This window comes from Pipistrellus kuhlii, unplaced genomic scaffold (assembly GCF_014108245.1).
Source record: "Pipistrellus kuhlii isolate mPipKuh1 unplaced genomic scaffold, mPipKuh1.p scaffold_m20_p_9, whole genome shotgun sequence".
Lineage (NCBI taxonomy): Eukaryota > Metazoa > Chordata > Mammalia > Chiroptera > Vespertilionidae > Pipistrellus > Pipistrellus kuhlii.
The window spans coordinates 40726952-40743374 of NW_023425595.1; the positions used below are offsets into that span (position 1 = coordinate 40726952).

General features: G+C 39.1%; 1 protein-coding gene across 20 annotated transcripts in view; it reads right to left on the minus strand.

Annotated features, from left to right (window-relative positions):
* The window catches only part of DLG2 (discs large MAGUK scaffold protein 2), a 1831272-nt gene that overhangs the window by 48384 nt on the left and 1766465 nt on the right, over positions 1 to 16423 (minus strand). For all 20 annotated transcript variants that reach the window (XM_036427307.2, XM_036427310.2, XM_045577835.1 and 17 more), the window contains one exon: positions 14637 to 14712. In XM_036427307.2, coding sequence (XP_036283200.1) covers positions 14637 to 14712 — 76 coding nt within the window. The remainder of the gene's footprint in view (positions 1 to 14636; positions 14713 to 16423) is intronic.

A 16423-nucleotide genomic window follows, 5' to 3' on the forward strand; every position in this document is an offset into this window, starting at 1 on the left:
ACCAGTTTAGCTGAAAATTAAAGAACGAGTAGGAGATTTTCAGGTGAAGAAATAACAAGCTTGGTTCAGAGTAGAGGAAAGGCCTTAGCAGGGAGCAAAAAGCCACTTCTTCCCTCCACCCGTCCCCAGTGTAGTGGACAGATCACAGGATTGCGAACGGGGTTAGAAGAATGAAGGCAAAGACTGTTGGGGCAACGCTGGTCTGCACTGCAAGGAGCTCTCAGTTGCATATGATACTAAAGATAGTCTATTTCTGTTCAAAGAACTATCAAGCAATAAATGAGCAGTGTAAATGATTCTACTGAAATGTAGCGCTCAAACATCATTTTTTATCATTTAATCAGCAACTTCCAGTGTTTGGATTACAAACCCCGAGGGAGAATTTTGCAGTTGACAGGAGCCTCAAAATTATCCATCAAAGTCTTCTGCACTACCATGGCAGGGAAGAGCCCACTTATTATTAAGTGAGTGGAAAAATAAAAGCTGGTTTCTTGGGTTGCTATAAGCATAAGGCAGTGGTTGGCAAACCATGGTTCACGAGCCACATGCGGCTCTTTGGCCCCTTGGGTGTGGCTCTTCCACAAAATACCACATGCAGGCACTCACATACAGTGCAATTGAAACTTCGTGGCCCATGCGTGGAAGTAGGTTTTCGGTCGGGCGAGTCTATTTGAAGAAGTGGCGTTAGAACACTCAAGGGGCCAAAGAGCAGCATGTGGCTCACAAGCCGCGGTTTGCTGACCACTGGCATAAGGGATTTGCACCTAATTTTATCTTTACAGCTATTTAGGGACTATCATCACAGAAAAGTTAAGACTAGGGGAGACTGGAAGAATTATTTTTTTTGAGAAGAGTTCGTACCTCATAGCGTTATTGTGAGGATTTAATGAGAAAAATTCTTATAATCTATTTAGCAGAGTGCCTGGCTTATGAATGTTAGTGATACTGCATCATATTTTAAACTTAACTAATCAAAGTCTAATCTCTTATTTACCACATGTGAACTCTGCCTATTCCAAGGGTAATCAGAGATGCTCAGTCAGTTCTTGGGGATCAGTTGGGAAAACAGAGAGCTTCCCACCTTTAACACAACACTCCTGAGTAGCAATCTTAAATTTGTGACTTAAAATAAAAAAAAAAATTGATTTCAGAAAGGCAGGGAGAGGGAGAGAGGGATAGAAACATCAATAATGAGAGAATCACGAATCGGCTGCCTCCTACACACCCCACACTGGGGATCGAGCCTGCAACCTGAGCATAAGCCATGACTAGGAATCAAACTATGACCTCCTGGCTAATAGGTCAATGCTCAACCACTGAGCCATGCTGGCCAGGCCAAGTGTGGCTTTTCTTTAAATTAACTTGGGCTTGTGCTCCTAGCACTCCACCTCTGTGAGGGCCTGGGGCTGGTTCACAGAATGCTTCCTCCACGAACGAAGAGGAGTGCTGAGCACACACACTGATCACATGCTCCAAACTCATTGAACTGTTCATTCTCTTTGGCAGGTAAGCACAAGCCAATTATGGAGAGAAGGGTGGCTTTTTGGGGGCCTTGCAGGAAAAACAACCATTCAGATAAAAAAAATCCCTAACACGTTTCAACAAGTGGTAATGTAATCTTTTCAAATATCCCTGAAGTTGTCAAAACATGAAAGGCAAACTGCGAATTTGTGAGCTTCTTTTCCAGCGAGATAGGCTTTCACACTGACAGGGGCTTGGAATGTAAGTAAATTTGAGACAGTCCCCGGGAAAGCTCACACTCTGTAGTTCTGTCACCCAAGTTCCCAGAACTCTGCATGTAAAGGGAACCTGTTTGCATGACAAGTTACCAATACTAACAGATAAAGGCTGTTTCCCCAGCTTTCCCCATTGCAACCTGTGGGTACCAATCACCCTGGCTGCACGGAGTCATTTCCCCTGCTTTTCCCTACATGGAGTTCAAGTACACAGAATGTGATAAGTTATAATCCTTAGGCATCACATGCTTGTCATTGTTTCAAATCTTCATGTTAAGTGGTAGGTTCATGGTGCTTATTATGTTGTGATTGGTGGATAACGAGTGAGTTACACATAGATACTTTTTTTTAGTTATGTAATTTTGATTTAACTTAATAACCTTCATACCATATATTTTTAGGTAGGCTTATCTCGCATTTAAAAAAATTTTTTTTATTGACTTCAGAAAGAGAAAGGAAGAGAGAGAGAGATAGAAGCAACAATGATGAGAGAGAATCATTGATTGGTTGCCTCCTACATGCCCTCTACTGAGGATTGAACCCACAACCGGGCATGTGCCCTGATGGGGGAATCAAACCCATGATCTCTTGGTTCATAGGTTGATGCTCAACCACTGAGTCACACCAGCTGGGCTTTATCTCATTTTAATGAAGCAAGCTTACTGCATTCCTCTTACTGGTCCTGTTTTACAGAGGAGTGATTGATTGGCCTGTCTCAGCTGACATGGCCAACACTGTAGCTAGGATTGCAGTATTAGGTATCTTCACTCTTAAAAGTGCCAACCTCCAAGGAAATAAAAATCTTTCCCAGATCATTTGGTGTTTGCCAAGAGCAAGGGGCAAAGGCTCATGCATCTTTGTTTCCCCAAGGCCTAGCATAGTGCTGGACATGAAAGATACGGTGTAAACCTTTGGTAAATAAATGAAACTATATTCACGTGTTTCCAAAGGATTGTACTTGGCTGTGTGACTATGACTAGGTCACTCAGTTCCTCTTCATCTATAGATATACAAACCTCCCCCCTTTCACTCCCCCCTTACCCCAGGCCTAATGAATAGCCTTCTCAAACTTCTTAAAGGAGTATCCAATACTCTGTTATTTGGCCTCAAGCCACACATCCAGCCTTCTTCTCCCACTGGCCGCTTGAGTATGGTCCATGTTCCAGCCAAATGTAATACTTGCTGGTAGCCAGACATCCTTCACTCCTTTACTTTTGCTTCTACTACTGTTTTCTAAGTGTGAAATGCACTTATTCTATAGTTGTTGAAATCATCATCCTCATAGATGTAGCTAAAATGCTACCTTTTCTTGGAACCATGTCTTCATTGCTCTCACTGAGTAGGCCCTCTCCCCTTCAAGCCTACATTAAGAATCTGCATCTTTCACTAAGCTTTTTGTCTTATATACTGTAGAGGTGTGTGGGGTTTGGGGTTTGTGTGTGTGTGTGTGTGTGTGTGTGTGTGTGTGTGTGTGTGTAAGAAGGTTAGCTCTGGCCTGGCAGCAGTGGACCTGACTCATCTACCTCTCCCCTCAGTATTCAGGGCAGTACCTTGAATCAGGGCAAACCCAAATTCTATTGATTAAAATGAAAGGGAATAACACTCAGATCAAGAGAACTTGCATCTAAAGGCAACAATAAATTGTTTAGTTCTCCATTCACAAGGGATAGCAAAAAGCATGAGGGCTGTACCTTCTAATTTAGATATATTTTCTCCAAATACAACACCTCCTTTATTCTCATATATTTAATTCCATGTTTATTGGTTGAATGCCAAGAATATGTTAGGCCCTAATAAATCACATTCCCTACCTTCGAGGAACTTGTAACCTACTCTCTGGATGTTATTGCAGTTGAAAAACCAGTCTCAGACAGAGAAGCTACTGGCTCCAGATCACATAGTTAGGAAAGCTAAGAATAGAATTTATGAGTCTAATTTCAGAGGCTATTTCTTTCAAATGAAAAGACAAGATAATTAGGTATTTTTATGAATATTAGGACCATAATGGAAGTTAATATTGACTTCTTAGACATTACTTGATCTGTCATTAAGAACAAAAGACTTGCCGAAACTGGTTTGGCTTAGTGGATAGAGCGTCAGCCTGACTGAAAGGTCCCAGGTTCGATTCCGGCCAAGGGCATGTTCCTTGGTTGCGGGTACATCCCCAGTAAAGGGTGTGCAAGAGGCAGCTGATCAATGTTTCTCTTTCATCAATGTTTCTAACTCTCTATCCCTCTCCCTTCCTCACTGTAAAATAAATAAATAAATAAATAAATAAATAAATAAATAAATAAATAAAATATATTAAAAAAAGAAAAAAAAAAGACTTCTACCCACATATAAATGTGGTGAATAGTAATCAAGAGGCAGGATGTACTATTTTTGCTTGCTAAGGGTCTGGCTATAATTATGGTAGTGAGAAAGTCAGATGACTGGACAGTTGCTTATCATCTTTATCTTTCAATATTGATGTTTTATCTTTGAGCTAAAGACTTGCGAGGTAAAACATGTAAACTCCGAGGTGTGACTGGACTTTTTACCTTCAAAAGTAAGGTTAGCCAAAACCGGTTTGGCTCAGTGGTAGAGCATCGGTCTGTGGACTGAAAGGTCCCAGGTTCGATTCCGGTCAAGGGCATGTACCTGGGTTGCGGGCACATCCCCAGTGGAGGGGGGCGGTGTGCAAGAGGCAGCTGGTCGATGTTTCTCTCTCATCGACATTTCTATCTCTCTATATCTCTCCCTTCCTCTCTGTGAAAAATCAATAAAATATATTAAAAAAAAAGAGTAAGGTTAAAGGAAGCCCTGTAGTGAATCAGAATTTATACATGAATAACTCAAAGTAGAAATGGGTTGGAGACAAATTTTCTGATTTAGACTTCACATTCTTAGTTAATAGGAAGAATATTTAACAGAAGCTCATGTGATGAAACTATACTCATTATTTATATAACCACAAATTATGCATCTCCTTTTTACATTATGTTAGCCCTAGCATCACTAATTGAATAAATAGAATTAGGTATGCTAATCATATCTAGAATTAGTTCAGACATACACATGCCTTTAAGAATTAATTGTTCTACTTTGCTCACACAATAATACATCATCACTGTGTAGGCCTCAGCTCTGCCTCTACTAGTTCTATGAGCTTGGCTAAGTTATTTTTTCTAAGCTTCAGTTTTCTCATCTGTAAAATGGGCATATTATAGAAATACCCTATGGGGCTATTGTAAGACGCAAATGAGCAATGCCTATGAAAATAAGGCAATTTACAGGTGTTCAAAGTAACCGCCATAGTGAATGAAATGCAGTGTTTTCTCAATGTGATGGTGCTGATCGAGTCTGCTCTGGACAGGTAATTACACAATATGGCTGAGAACTCAGAAATAATCCCAATTTCTAGCCAAAGGCAGGGGCAAGAGTTGGGGACTGAGATCAGTCCTGCTGCCAACTCTACCTCAAAGTCATCAAGCACGTAATCAAAAACACCCTCACGCAAGTGGATAGAGGGCAAAGCTGCAGCAACTCCCCCTTTCTCTGTGTGCAAAGGGGATTTGGAACCTAAATAAAGAAGCAGTTTCAGGAAGCTACTCATTCCAGTCTTTTAAATGGGGAAGCGTTTGAGATGCGTGTGCATGTGGGGAGGGTGGGAAAGAGATAGACTAATAGTTCCAGGTACTTTGCATATATTCTCTCTTTTAGTATAATTTCATTTTTACATGACATGTTATTATACTTCTGATAGAAGCCGGTCATGCTGATTGATACCAAACCTTCCAGCTATGTCTCTGTATCTCAAACTTCAGTAAGCCTAAAGGAATGTCTGGGGAGCCTGTTAAAATGCAGCTTTCCTACAACCACCCACAGGGATCCTGATTCCACAGGACTGAGGATGGGGCGGACACCTCCATTTGAAATAAGAGCCTCAGCTGATGTTAATGTAGGTAGTACTCCAGGCTGTCTTGCCATCTGTCTACCTACCTACCTATCTTTCAACTATTATAGCTAATCACCCACCCCCTCCTGCTAGTTGCTTCCTTTTGGAAATCTAATCAACACAGCAGCAGATCAATCTGCTAAAATTCTAGTCTCTGCTAAACTCTTGCAAAGGTTCTCCACTGCCCTTGTGATCTTGCCCCCGACGTCCCCTCTGCCTTCTCTGTTGACACTGATGCGTTTGTAGTTAAGTAACATCAAGTTTCTTTGGCTTCCCCAAGGCACACTGGGCTGTTTCCTTTTTACATCCTGTCCCCTATATGTCATTCTTTCTATCCTTTCATTCCTGGTTAGTGTTTACTTTTCCTTCCAGCCCCTCTTTGAATGTTATCTCTTCTAGGAAGGTTCCTGTGAATTCCAAGACATGCTTAAGTATTCCAGGTCTCACTCAGCACTTTCCAGATTCTTATTTGCTACCATGTTTATTGACACAGAATATTTTATGATTCCTAAAGGGGGAACCATGTTTTATGCATGGTGTTCTTCCATTGCTTCAATCAGTACCTGGCACATATATGGCCTCAACAGATGCCTGTTAATGAAAGCCCAAACAACAGAAAACATTAGAGGAGCAGAGCACAATAAGCAAGTATATTTATTGTCTCAATGTTCCATACTCCTGCCAATATTAACTAAATGAAGCAGTTAGCTTAATTAAGCAATGAAAATAACATGGGCCATCAAAGGTATTTTTTCAAGTTTACCACTTTTAATTTTTTCCTCCTGATGATGAGGTAGACCCAACATATATACAATGTATAAGTCAATATATACAAAACAAAGAAATTTTCTTAAAAGTGGAATTAAGCTATAGAAGGTAGACACGCTTTATAAACTAAATCACATCTAAAAATGGATGTGTGTGTGTAGTAGACAGATTCTACTATCTAAATTTATAAGTTATCCTAAATTTGGTATATAAGTTTGCAGTTCAATTTAGAAGTTTCAACAGCAGCACTTTTTGGACCCAGGAGGGAGATGGCTATCGAGAATAAGTATGCATAGAAATACCCAAGGAACACGATCTATTCTCCATTCCATTCCACAGACTAGTAGTTTCTTCAGTAACTTGACAAATAAATATCTTTCAGGAGAAGAAATGAAATGACATATATTTATTCATTCAAAACTATTCATTGAGTTCAGCTGGCTTTCAGGATTCAGATGGGGACCATCTTACATGCATCAGAGCAGGAAACTCAATTATATGATAGGCCCCCCTGAAAACCATCTGCAGAGAAGCCACTAGTTTTTCTTTATCAGAGAATTCACAGTGTGCTGCGCCATGGTTCTCAGTGGACGTGGAACTCAAGGTTTGGACAAATGTGATTATCACATTGAGAAGAAAATGTAATGAGTTAGCACCTTCCCCAGTCTGGGCTAGCAATACCCCTAGAATTCCCTGGACAAGCCCTGTCTTAGTTATTTGAATAAAAATCTTAGATGGCTAAAACCATACTGCATACAATATGGGGAAAGAATCGGAGAGAAAGACTACAGCCAGGAAGACCAGTCAGGACACTGCTGGAGGGCCTGGAGCAGGAAGTAGTAACACCACTGAGGAGGAACCTTTTCTGAGTTTATGAGCTCTGAGGGGAAATGCCTTCCTGAGGCCCATGGAGTGGGCAGTATGGCTTTCCTTCCACCCCTTTTCCCTGAATCTCTAGGTCACCACTGGACATTTGAGCTCTTCACTGGGGTTGGGCTATCCAAAGACTGGCTCTATAAGGGGATCTTTTGAGGGCAGTAATGACTTTTTGTTGAAACTCCGAATGTCACTTTGGAGCTGTTACAAAAGCAATTCCTGGTGAAGCAAACACAATTCTTGCTAACAAAACACTGACTGTCCAATTACTTTTTTGATACATGACACAGTGGCAGGCTCTGCTGCCCACTCTCTGTGTAGTCCAGAGAAAGGATTCTGTTTCTTCATCTGTAAATCACAGAGTAGGAGTCAATGGCCATAGAGAAATTTCCAAGACTCTGAAGTAGAACTGATATTTCTCATGCCACCTTCAACTTGATTCAACTCCATGACCTTACTACCCATAGCTTTATCTCTACCCACACCCTCTCTCACAGTCAGCATCTCCTCTTAAAGGGATCTCAGGCTTTGGAAAATGAAACAAAATATTATTAGAAACCATTAGGTCAAATGGCCAAGAACAACAGTCTTCTCTGATTTCTCTAGAAACAGTTTCCCATTTTCCTTTTCTTTTGCCACTATTTATAGTTCAGATTTTCAGAATCTCACACCAGAATACTACAATAGCTTTTACAAACATCTTTCACCATGAAGTCTCTTTCTTCTCCAATCTGTCCTTCCCACAGTTGCCAGATTGATCTCTTGGAAACCTACTTTTTATCATTTAATTATCTTTCTTCTAAGATAGATGAATTGACATGGTAGATACCATGCTAAGTGCTAGAGGTGCAAAGATGAGTAAGTTTGGACCTTTGGGAGTGACATTTGGGCAATGATTCAGTTACATTCAAGGTGCAAGCCCAGAGGAAATCAGTAGGTCGGGGTGGGTCACAACCCTTCAGATCTTCACTGTCTACACTATACTAGTAAAGTACATGTTTTCAGGGAAAGGTAAGGCACCAAATTTGATCAGAGTCTAACTTTCCCATCCTGAATCCTTTTACTCTCCTCCATACACTGTTGCTTGCAGTGAATGTAAACCATGCTTTACTTCCTACTTTTCCTGTGTCCTACTCCTACTCCACCACCCAACCCTTGAAAATTGTGCTAATTCTTCAAGGTCCCTCCTACCCACCAAATTAAAAATCCCTCAGTCTCCAGGCCAGAATCTCCTCTTCCACTGAACTTCAGAGCAGCCTCCTGTCCCTCTTGTCTGGCATGAATAACTTCCTATCTGAGGGGACTCATTATTTCCCCTGGAATCCCTGCAGTGACCATGGCTTGTCTTGCTCTACACTTATATTGGCATCCAGTAAAGGTTTATTAAATAACTGAACGAGCACGTGTGCCAAGACCTATCCCCTCATTTGTTCTGGTTGGCCACCATAGAGAATGTATGTAGCCCAAGCTCACAGCAGAAATGGTCTGAGTCAGAAAGATACACCATTGAGGAAACCAGCTTTCTCCTTTCAGGATTTAAGTTTATGTCTAAGTTAGTTTTTGACAATGCTAACCCAATTCAATTCACTTCTTCAATTTTCTTAAAAACACAAGTGTGACATGGGTTTAATAGGGAAGAGAGCATGCAGTTGTAAACAGATTATGGGTTTTGGAATCAGACATGGGCTTAGATTTCTTGATCTCTGTAAACCTCAGTTTCTTTAAATCTAAAATTGGGAATGAATAATTTCCTTTCGAATTTTGTGGTAGTGATTAACAGATCTATGTAAGCTGTCTGGATTTTTCTGATGAACACTCAAACTACTTCAAATAACATCTATCACCTTTGTTTTGTACCAGCCTGTGGATAAGTAGACTAGTTATTTATTTACAGCCTTCCTGCCTTCAGAATTTACAATATAAAAGGGGCAGATACTCAGTACACATTGCTGAAATTTAGTAAGGATATTGTTGTTTTCTCATATTTCTCTCCAACATATATTTTCCTTCCTTAAATTATAAAGATTTTAAAAATGAAAATTTAGCACAAATCACTAAATATTGATTTTTCAATGGAGAACAGCTCGATTCTGGAGACTTTACAATTTCTTACACATCTTAATAAGTAACAAAACGACTGATTGGGCAATTGATTTAAAAATTTAAAAGAACAAAGGAAATTAAGGGGGTGATTATATTTTCATCACAGGCTGGTTTGAATGGAGGCGCATTAGGAACTTAGCAGTGAGATTTGGGGGAACTGAGACAGTTCTCAAGGAGACCCATCCAAACAGATGAGCACTTTGACCTCAAGGGTCTAGGAAGACTGGAATTATCTGGGTTATTTACACAATTGTCTACTTGTCTTTGCATGTGTAGACAGACTTTGTGAAGGCACATAGAGAGGACAAAAATTCCAGACAATTCATTTGTAGCAAATGGATACTTTCAAATGGAAAGCCTCAGATTTCTAAAAATTCAATTTGCTTTAAAGCTCATAGCTAGACTTTCCATGCAAGCTTCCCGACCTTCCAGAAGTTTTTATCAGCTCATTTGTTAAAATTCCCACCACACTATCCACACCATCCATCTGGTGTCCCTGATCTGCTGGGCCTTACTCCAACATGCCTACAGTTCCCTCCTTCATGTCCATACTGGTCCATGCCTACAGTTTCCACCTTCACATTCATGGAAAATTATTACAGTTCAAGATCTTGTTCAAATAACACCGTCTATTTGAAGCCCTCTTTCCTACACAAGGCATAATTAGAAACTCTCTTCTTCTTTAGTTCTCCAGCAGAATAAGGTACAGTGTGAAGAAATGGAAAGGAAAAATGTTCTGCTATCAAAAATGACCTGGTTTAGCTTGGCTGATGTGGTTCAGTGGTTGAGCACTGACCTATGAACCAGGAGGTCAAAAGGTTCAATTCCCAGTCAGGGCTCCCAACCCAGTGGGAGTGGGGGAAGGGCATTCAGGAGGCAGTTGATCAATAATTCTCTCTCATCACTGATGCTTCTATTTCTCTCCCTCTCTGAAATCCATAAAATATATTTTAAAAAAATGACCTGCATTTAAACCTGACTCTTGTACCTATTAGATATGTGATTTTAGGTAAATTAGTTAACCTCCCTGAGGCTCTGTGTTCTGATATTGAAATTAAGATTGTTAATTCTCTAAATTTATTGGGAAAATCAGTGATATTGGATTCATTATTTTTTCCTATGCATTTTTTTGTGTGTGAACTCCTTGAGATAACAGACTTTGCCTTTTCATTTATTTTGCTGTCCCATACAGCACCTAGCATAGTGCCTGGTATTTTGTAGCATTTAGGTTTTTTTTAGTTTTTTTTTTTTTTAAATCAATGGATATTTCAGGAAAAGTAACTGAAGCACTGATAGGTCAATTAAAGTCGAAGCTCTTCTATGAAGTGCTCTCTGGTCATCCCATGCCACTTAATTTGAATTCTCATAGCTCTGTCATAGTCTGCTTCACACATACTAATTGATTTTAAGTACTCCAAGATAGTAACCATAGCTTTCACTTTGAACTTGGGCAACACTTCACAATGCTCTATAACTGCTAGTGAATAATAAGGCTATTTAAAACACCGTCTCTTTCTCTTTCCAAAAAGTTTTCCTCTTCAGTTTATGTTAAATTTATTTTATGGTACTAGACGCTAAAGCCTCTATAACAACGACTTATTTCTATACTCCTTGCCTTTGGCTCAAAGTGAGTGGCATCTCCTGATCTCCTGACCCAACTTTCCCAACTCTCTGCACAGTCTGTCTCTTTGTGCTCCAGTGAACTAACTTTCTCTCTCTCTCTCTCTCTCTCTCTCTCTCTCTCTCTCTCTCTCTCTCTCTCTCTCTCTCTCTCTCTCTCTTTTCCTGTCTTTAAAAACATATTTTTATGGATTTTTTCCCCCCCAGAGGCAAGAAAGGAAAGGGGGAAAGGGAGAGAGAGATAGAAACATCGATTGGCTGCCTCTTGCATGCCCCTCGCCAGGGATCAAGCCAGCAACCCAGGCATGTGCCCTGACTTGGTATCGAACTGGTGACCTCTTGGTGCATGGAGTGATACTCAGCTACTTGAGCCATACTGGCTGGGCCAGTACACTTTCTCTCAACTGTCCTTTGTTTTCTCCTTCTGGACAAGCATCTTCTTACTGATGTATTATTCTTGTGGGGATTGGGAAAACTTTGGTTCATTATTTCTTAATTTGCTGACTCATGGAGGATTACGGCTGGTGGCACCTTAAAAATCATTGAATCCGGATACATCAAAAAGGGAACAATTCCGAATATTGTGTTAGGCATGACTAATCGATCATGGCAAATTTTTTCCCCCCTGCTGAGGTCATATATGGCCTCAAAATTATTTTCAACACACTATTCCAGGCAGAAACTATCAATCTATCAATCTACGTAGGAAGTGAAATGTGTCTGACATACGTGGCGTAGTTCAAAGCTGTTATTTTGCTAATGAGGCCCACGGGGCAGCTGTGAGTTAGTCATTAACTGAAACCAGAACTCAAGCTACTTAACTCTCCTGATTTCAGTCTAGTGTTTCCTTTCCCACGTGATCACTGCTTCTCTTTCAGTGGTCATTCAAGTCCTAGAATTTATATTCTATGCATTGATATATACGTAAGGAGAAGGGCCTATGTTACACTTTGAATCTTTCACAAGTTCTAGCTCTTGTTTGGCTCATGATAGATATTCAATAAAAATTCTTTGATATAAATCCAATTACATATGTGAAACAACAGGAAACATATCCCCCCCCTTTTTTTTTTAACCAAGAATCATTGAAAAATCCTATCCTTTGTATATAAGTAGTATTTATTTAAAAGGACTTCATGCATGATGACATATATATTTTTTTCAGAGCAACATCATATATTTAAATAAATTCTCATCTGAATGTTTTAGGGGGAAATAAATTATGTTAATAAAAGGATTGCACAATGACACTTCTGCTTAAAAATACAAAGGGCAGTGTAGGTCTGGGGATCAAAAGTCCTGAGAAAGAATAGATTTTCTTCCTGTTTTCCATAGTGACATATACTGACCATAACTGTGGTTCTTTTTTTTCTTCTTTTTCTTTTTTTTTTTAAACATATATTTTATTGATTTTTACAGAGAAGAAGGAAGAGAGATAGAAAGTTAGAAACATTGATCAGCTGCCTCTGGCACACCCCTTACTGGGGATGTGTCCACAACAAAGGTACATGCCCTTGACCAGGATCCAACCTGTAACCCTTCAGTCCCCAGGCCAAAGCTCTATCCACTAAGCCAAACCAGTTAGAGTACTTGTGGTTCTTGTTGACACTGAGAAACCAGAATTGTCAGGATAGAAAAATAAAGGAAATGAGATGAACAGAAAGAGAACAGAGAGAAGGGAGCAAAGTTTTTTTTTATTTTATATTATAGCAATATAAAATAGAGTTTAAAAGTTGTAATACCCACAGCTAACATTGTACTTAATGGTAAAAGACAGAAAGCCTTCATCTTAATGTCAGGAACAAGACATTCTACCCATTTCTACCCAGGGCAATCAGAAGTTCTAGCCAGGGCAATCAGGCATGACTAAGAAATAAAAGCCATCCAGATTGGAAAGAAAGAAGTTAAAAACTTCTTTCTTACATATGACATGACCTTGCAAAAGAATAATATTGGAACTCTACCTCATATCTAAAAACTAACTCAAAATGGATCAAATACCTAAATGTAAGAGCTAAAATTATAAAACACTTAGAAGAAAATATCAACACAACTCTTCAAGACCTTGGATTAGGTGATGGTGTCTTAGATATGACATCCAAAATACAAGTAACAAAAGAAAAAATAGATAAAATTCATCAAAATTAAAACTTTTGTTCATCAAAAGACACTATCAAGAGAGTAGAAAGACAACTCACAGAATGGGAGAAAATATTTGGAAAGCATATATTTGATAAGAGATTAATATTCACAATATTTAAGGAAACTTTACAACTCAATAACAACAGAAGAACCTAATTTAAAAATAGGCAAAGGATCTAAACAGATATTTCTCAAAAGAAGAAATACAAATGGCCAATCAGCACATGAAAAGATGCTCGATGCCAACAGCCATTAGAGAAATGCAGATCAAAATCAAATGAGATACCAAACAGGGTTGCTATATGCAGAAAGACATATAATAACAAGTGTTGGTGAATATGTGGAGAAATTGGAACTTTCACACACTGATGGTAGGAATGTAAAATGGTATGACCATCTTGGACAACAGTCTTGCAGTTCTCCAAATGACCCAGTTCTTCAAATGAACCTAGGTTTATCTCAAATGGAAATAAATGTACATCCATGAATACTCACAGCAACATTACCCATAATAGCCAAAAAGGTGGAAACAACCCAAATATCCATCAACTAATGGAATAAATTATTGAAGTTTATCCACAATGGAATAATTTGTCAGTGAAAAAAAATTTACAGATGCTACAACACAGATGTACTTTGAGAACATTATGTAAAGAAGAGTCACCAAAGAACACATAATGTATAATTCCATCTCTATGAAATATCCAGAATAGGATAGAGACAAAGTAGATTAGTAGTAGGGCTGGGTGGGGGGTGGAGATGGGGTTGGGGGAAATGGAAAGTGACTGCTATAGGATCTCTTAATGGGATGATAGGATGTTCTAAAATTATGGTGGTGGTTGTATAACTCAATATACTAAAAACCTTTGGATTACATACTTAAATTGGTGAATTGTATGGTAGCAAATTAGACCTCATTAAAGCTGTTATTAAAAAAGATACATGTGCATATGAGTAAATTTTTTAATTTTAGCGATTAAATTTCATTTGTTAATTCTCTTCTATGTCTGTCACAACAATCCATGTATTCACTTAGATGGTTCATATGTATATTTCCACTACTCTTAGCTTTATAATGTGTAACGGATTAGACATATTTTATGATGAACTGGCAATTTTTATGAAATCCATCTCTTTAGAACATTTCATTTAAAAGAAAACAAATTAAAAAATGAAAACACCTAAATTATATTTCTCCTTCATTGTAGTCATTATATCACCTTCATCAATGCATGATTTCTGCTGACCACCAGCAGCTTTACCCCCGGATTTAATATATTCACCATAAATACATTTCATCAGAAATCACATCATTACTTTTAGCAATACATTTATAACAGTGCTCTACTGTCTGGTAGCTTCATAATTTGCTGGCTACTGAAAGACTAAATGTTAATTATAGTTAAATCCATGGCAATTGAGAGAACTTAATGTTTTGATTATTTTGTACCTACCCCTTTTGAATCAATCACTCCAGGTTTTGCATTAAACTTCACTGTCTTCAATCGGGCACGTTCCTTTCTTTCCACCCTAGAGAAAATTGAAAATAAAGACTCTATCATATGGCTAGTCCCTTATGATTAAAGTTCCTTATTCAATGAAGGATACCTCTTCTTATCACACAGCTCAAATAAAATGTGTTCTAAAATATTTCTGTTCCTTTGTGTAAAAAAGTATACAAAGACATTATAAAAAAGTCTTGGTATAATGTCTTTAAGCTGCTAACACATCCCTTGAAATTTCTATGTAATGAAAGTAGTAGTATTTGGAACAAAGAGGGAGAAAAACCAATATTTCTTATTTAAGTGCCTGAATAAATCCATCAAAATTTATTTCAAGGATATCAGAGCCCATCTAAAGTAGATATTAAGTAAACTTCTCTCTTCAACCTTCTCACCTTTCTCTTTTCTTTCCTTCCCTTTAAGAACACTGGGGAATTTACTATCTTCACCTCCAAACCAAACATGTTACAGATAATCTTGAATTTTTCCTTCCCCCCCAATGTCCTTCTCCTGTCATTCTTCTGCAGACTTTATCATATACCTGCCATGCCATTTATTTATCAATCACTTATTGAGGGCCTACCATGTATCAAGCAAGGAGCTGGGAACAGTGGGAAACTTTTTCTTTTTTTTCTTAATATATTTTATTGGTTTCTCACAGAGAGGAAGGGAAAGGGATAGAGAGCTAGAAACATCGATGAGAGAGAAACATCGATCAGCTGCCTCTTGCACACCCCCTACTAGGAATGTGCCTGCAACCATGCCCTTGACCAGAATCGAACCCAGGACCCTTCAGTCCGTAGGCCGAAGCTCTAACCACTGAGCCAAACCAGTTTTGGCGGGGAAAACCTTTTAATAGCATGATTGCAAAGAACATAAAGATTGATAATGCTGCCGTTAGACCTTTGATTGCCACGTGGGAGCATATTTCTCATGGGAGGATAAAGAGATGTGGAAAGCATTGAGGTGGGCTTCTTGGATGAGAGGTGTCAATTTAGGTGAATTTGAAGGATGAAAAAAGCTTCTCAGTAGGAAAAGTTCAGGGAGAATTTCCCAGACAGAGAGACAACATACACCATGAGTGAGGCTATAAGCATGCTAACTGTGGTAGGAAGATTCCGGCACATGGTACACAGAGGATGGGGAAGTGAGGCTGGATGTGGGGCCTCCTTATAAAGGGTATTCACCCACACTAAGGACTTGGTTTTTTTCCCCTTGGGAAATCCTCATGATTAGAGGGTATAAAACAGGAAAGTAATAGAATAGATTAGCATTTTAAATAAATGACCCTGGTGAAGAAGAAAGACTGGAGGAGGGAAGGGACAGCTGGAAGCAAGACGCCTGTCTATCTATTTATTTATCTTTAAATATCTTTTTATTGATTTCGGGGAGGAAGGAAGAGGGAGAGAGACATGGAAACATCAATGATGAGAGTCATTGATCAGCTTCCTCTTGCATGCCCCACACAAGGGATCGAGTCCACAATCCAGGTATGTGTCCTGAGTGGGAACTGAACTCTGATTTCCTGGTTCATAGGTTGATGGTCAACCACTGAGTGACACTAGCCAGGTCAGGAGGCCTCATTAGAAGATATTGCCATGACCCAGGCAGGAAATGATTAGATATCATAGTGAAATGGAGGAGAGAGAGAGGGCTTGAGGAATATCAGTAAAATAAATATTTTAGGTGTTGTGCCTCATTTGAAGGATGGTATTGAAAAAGGAGAAAAGGCAAACATT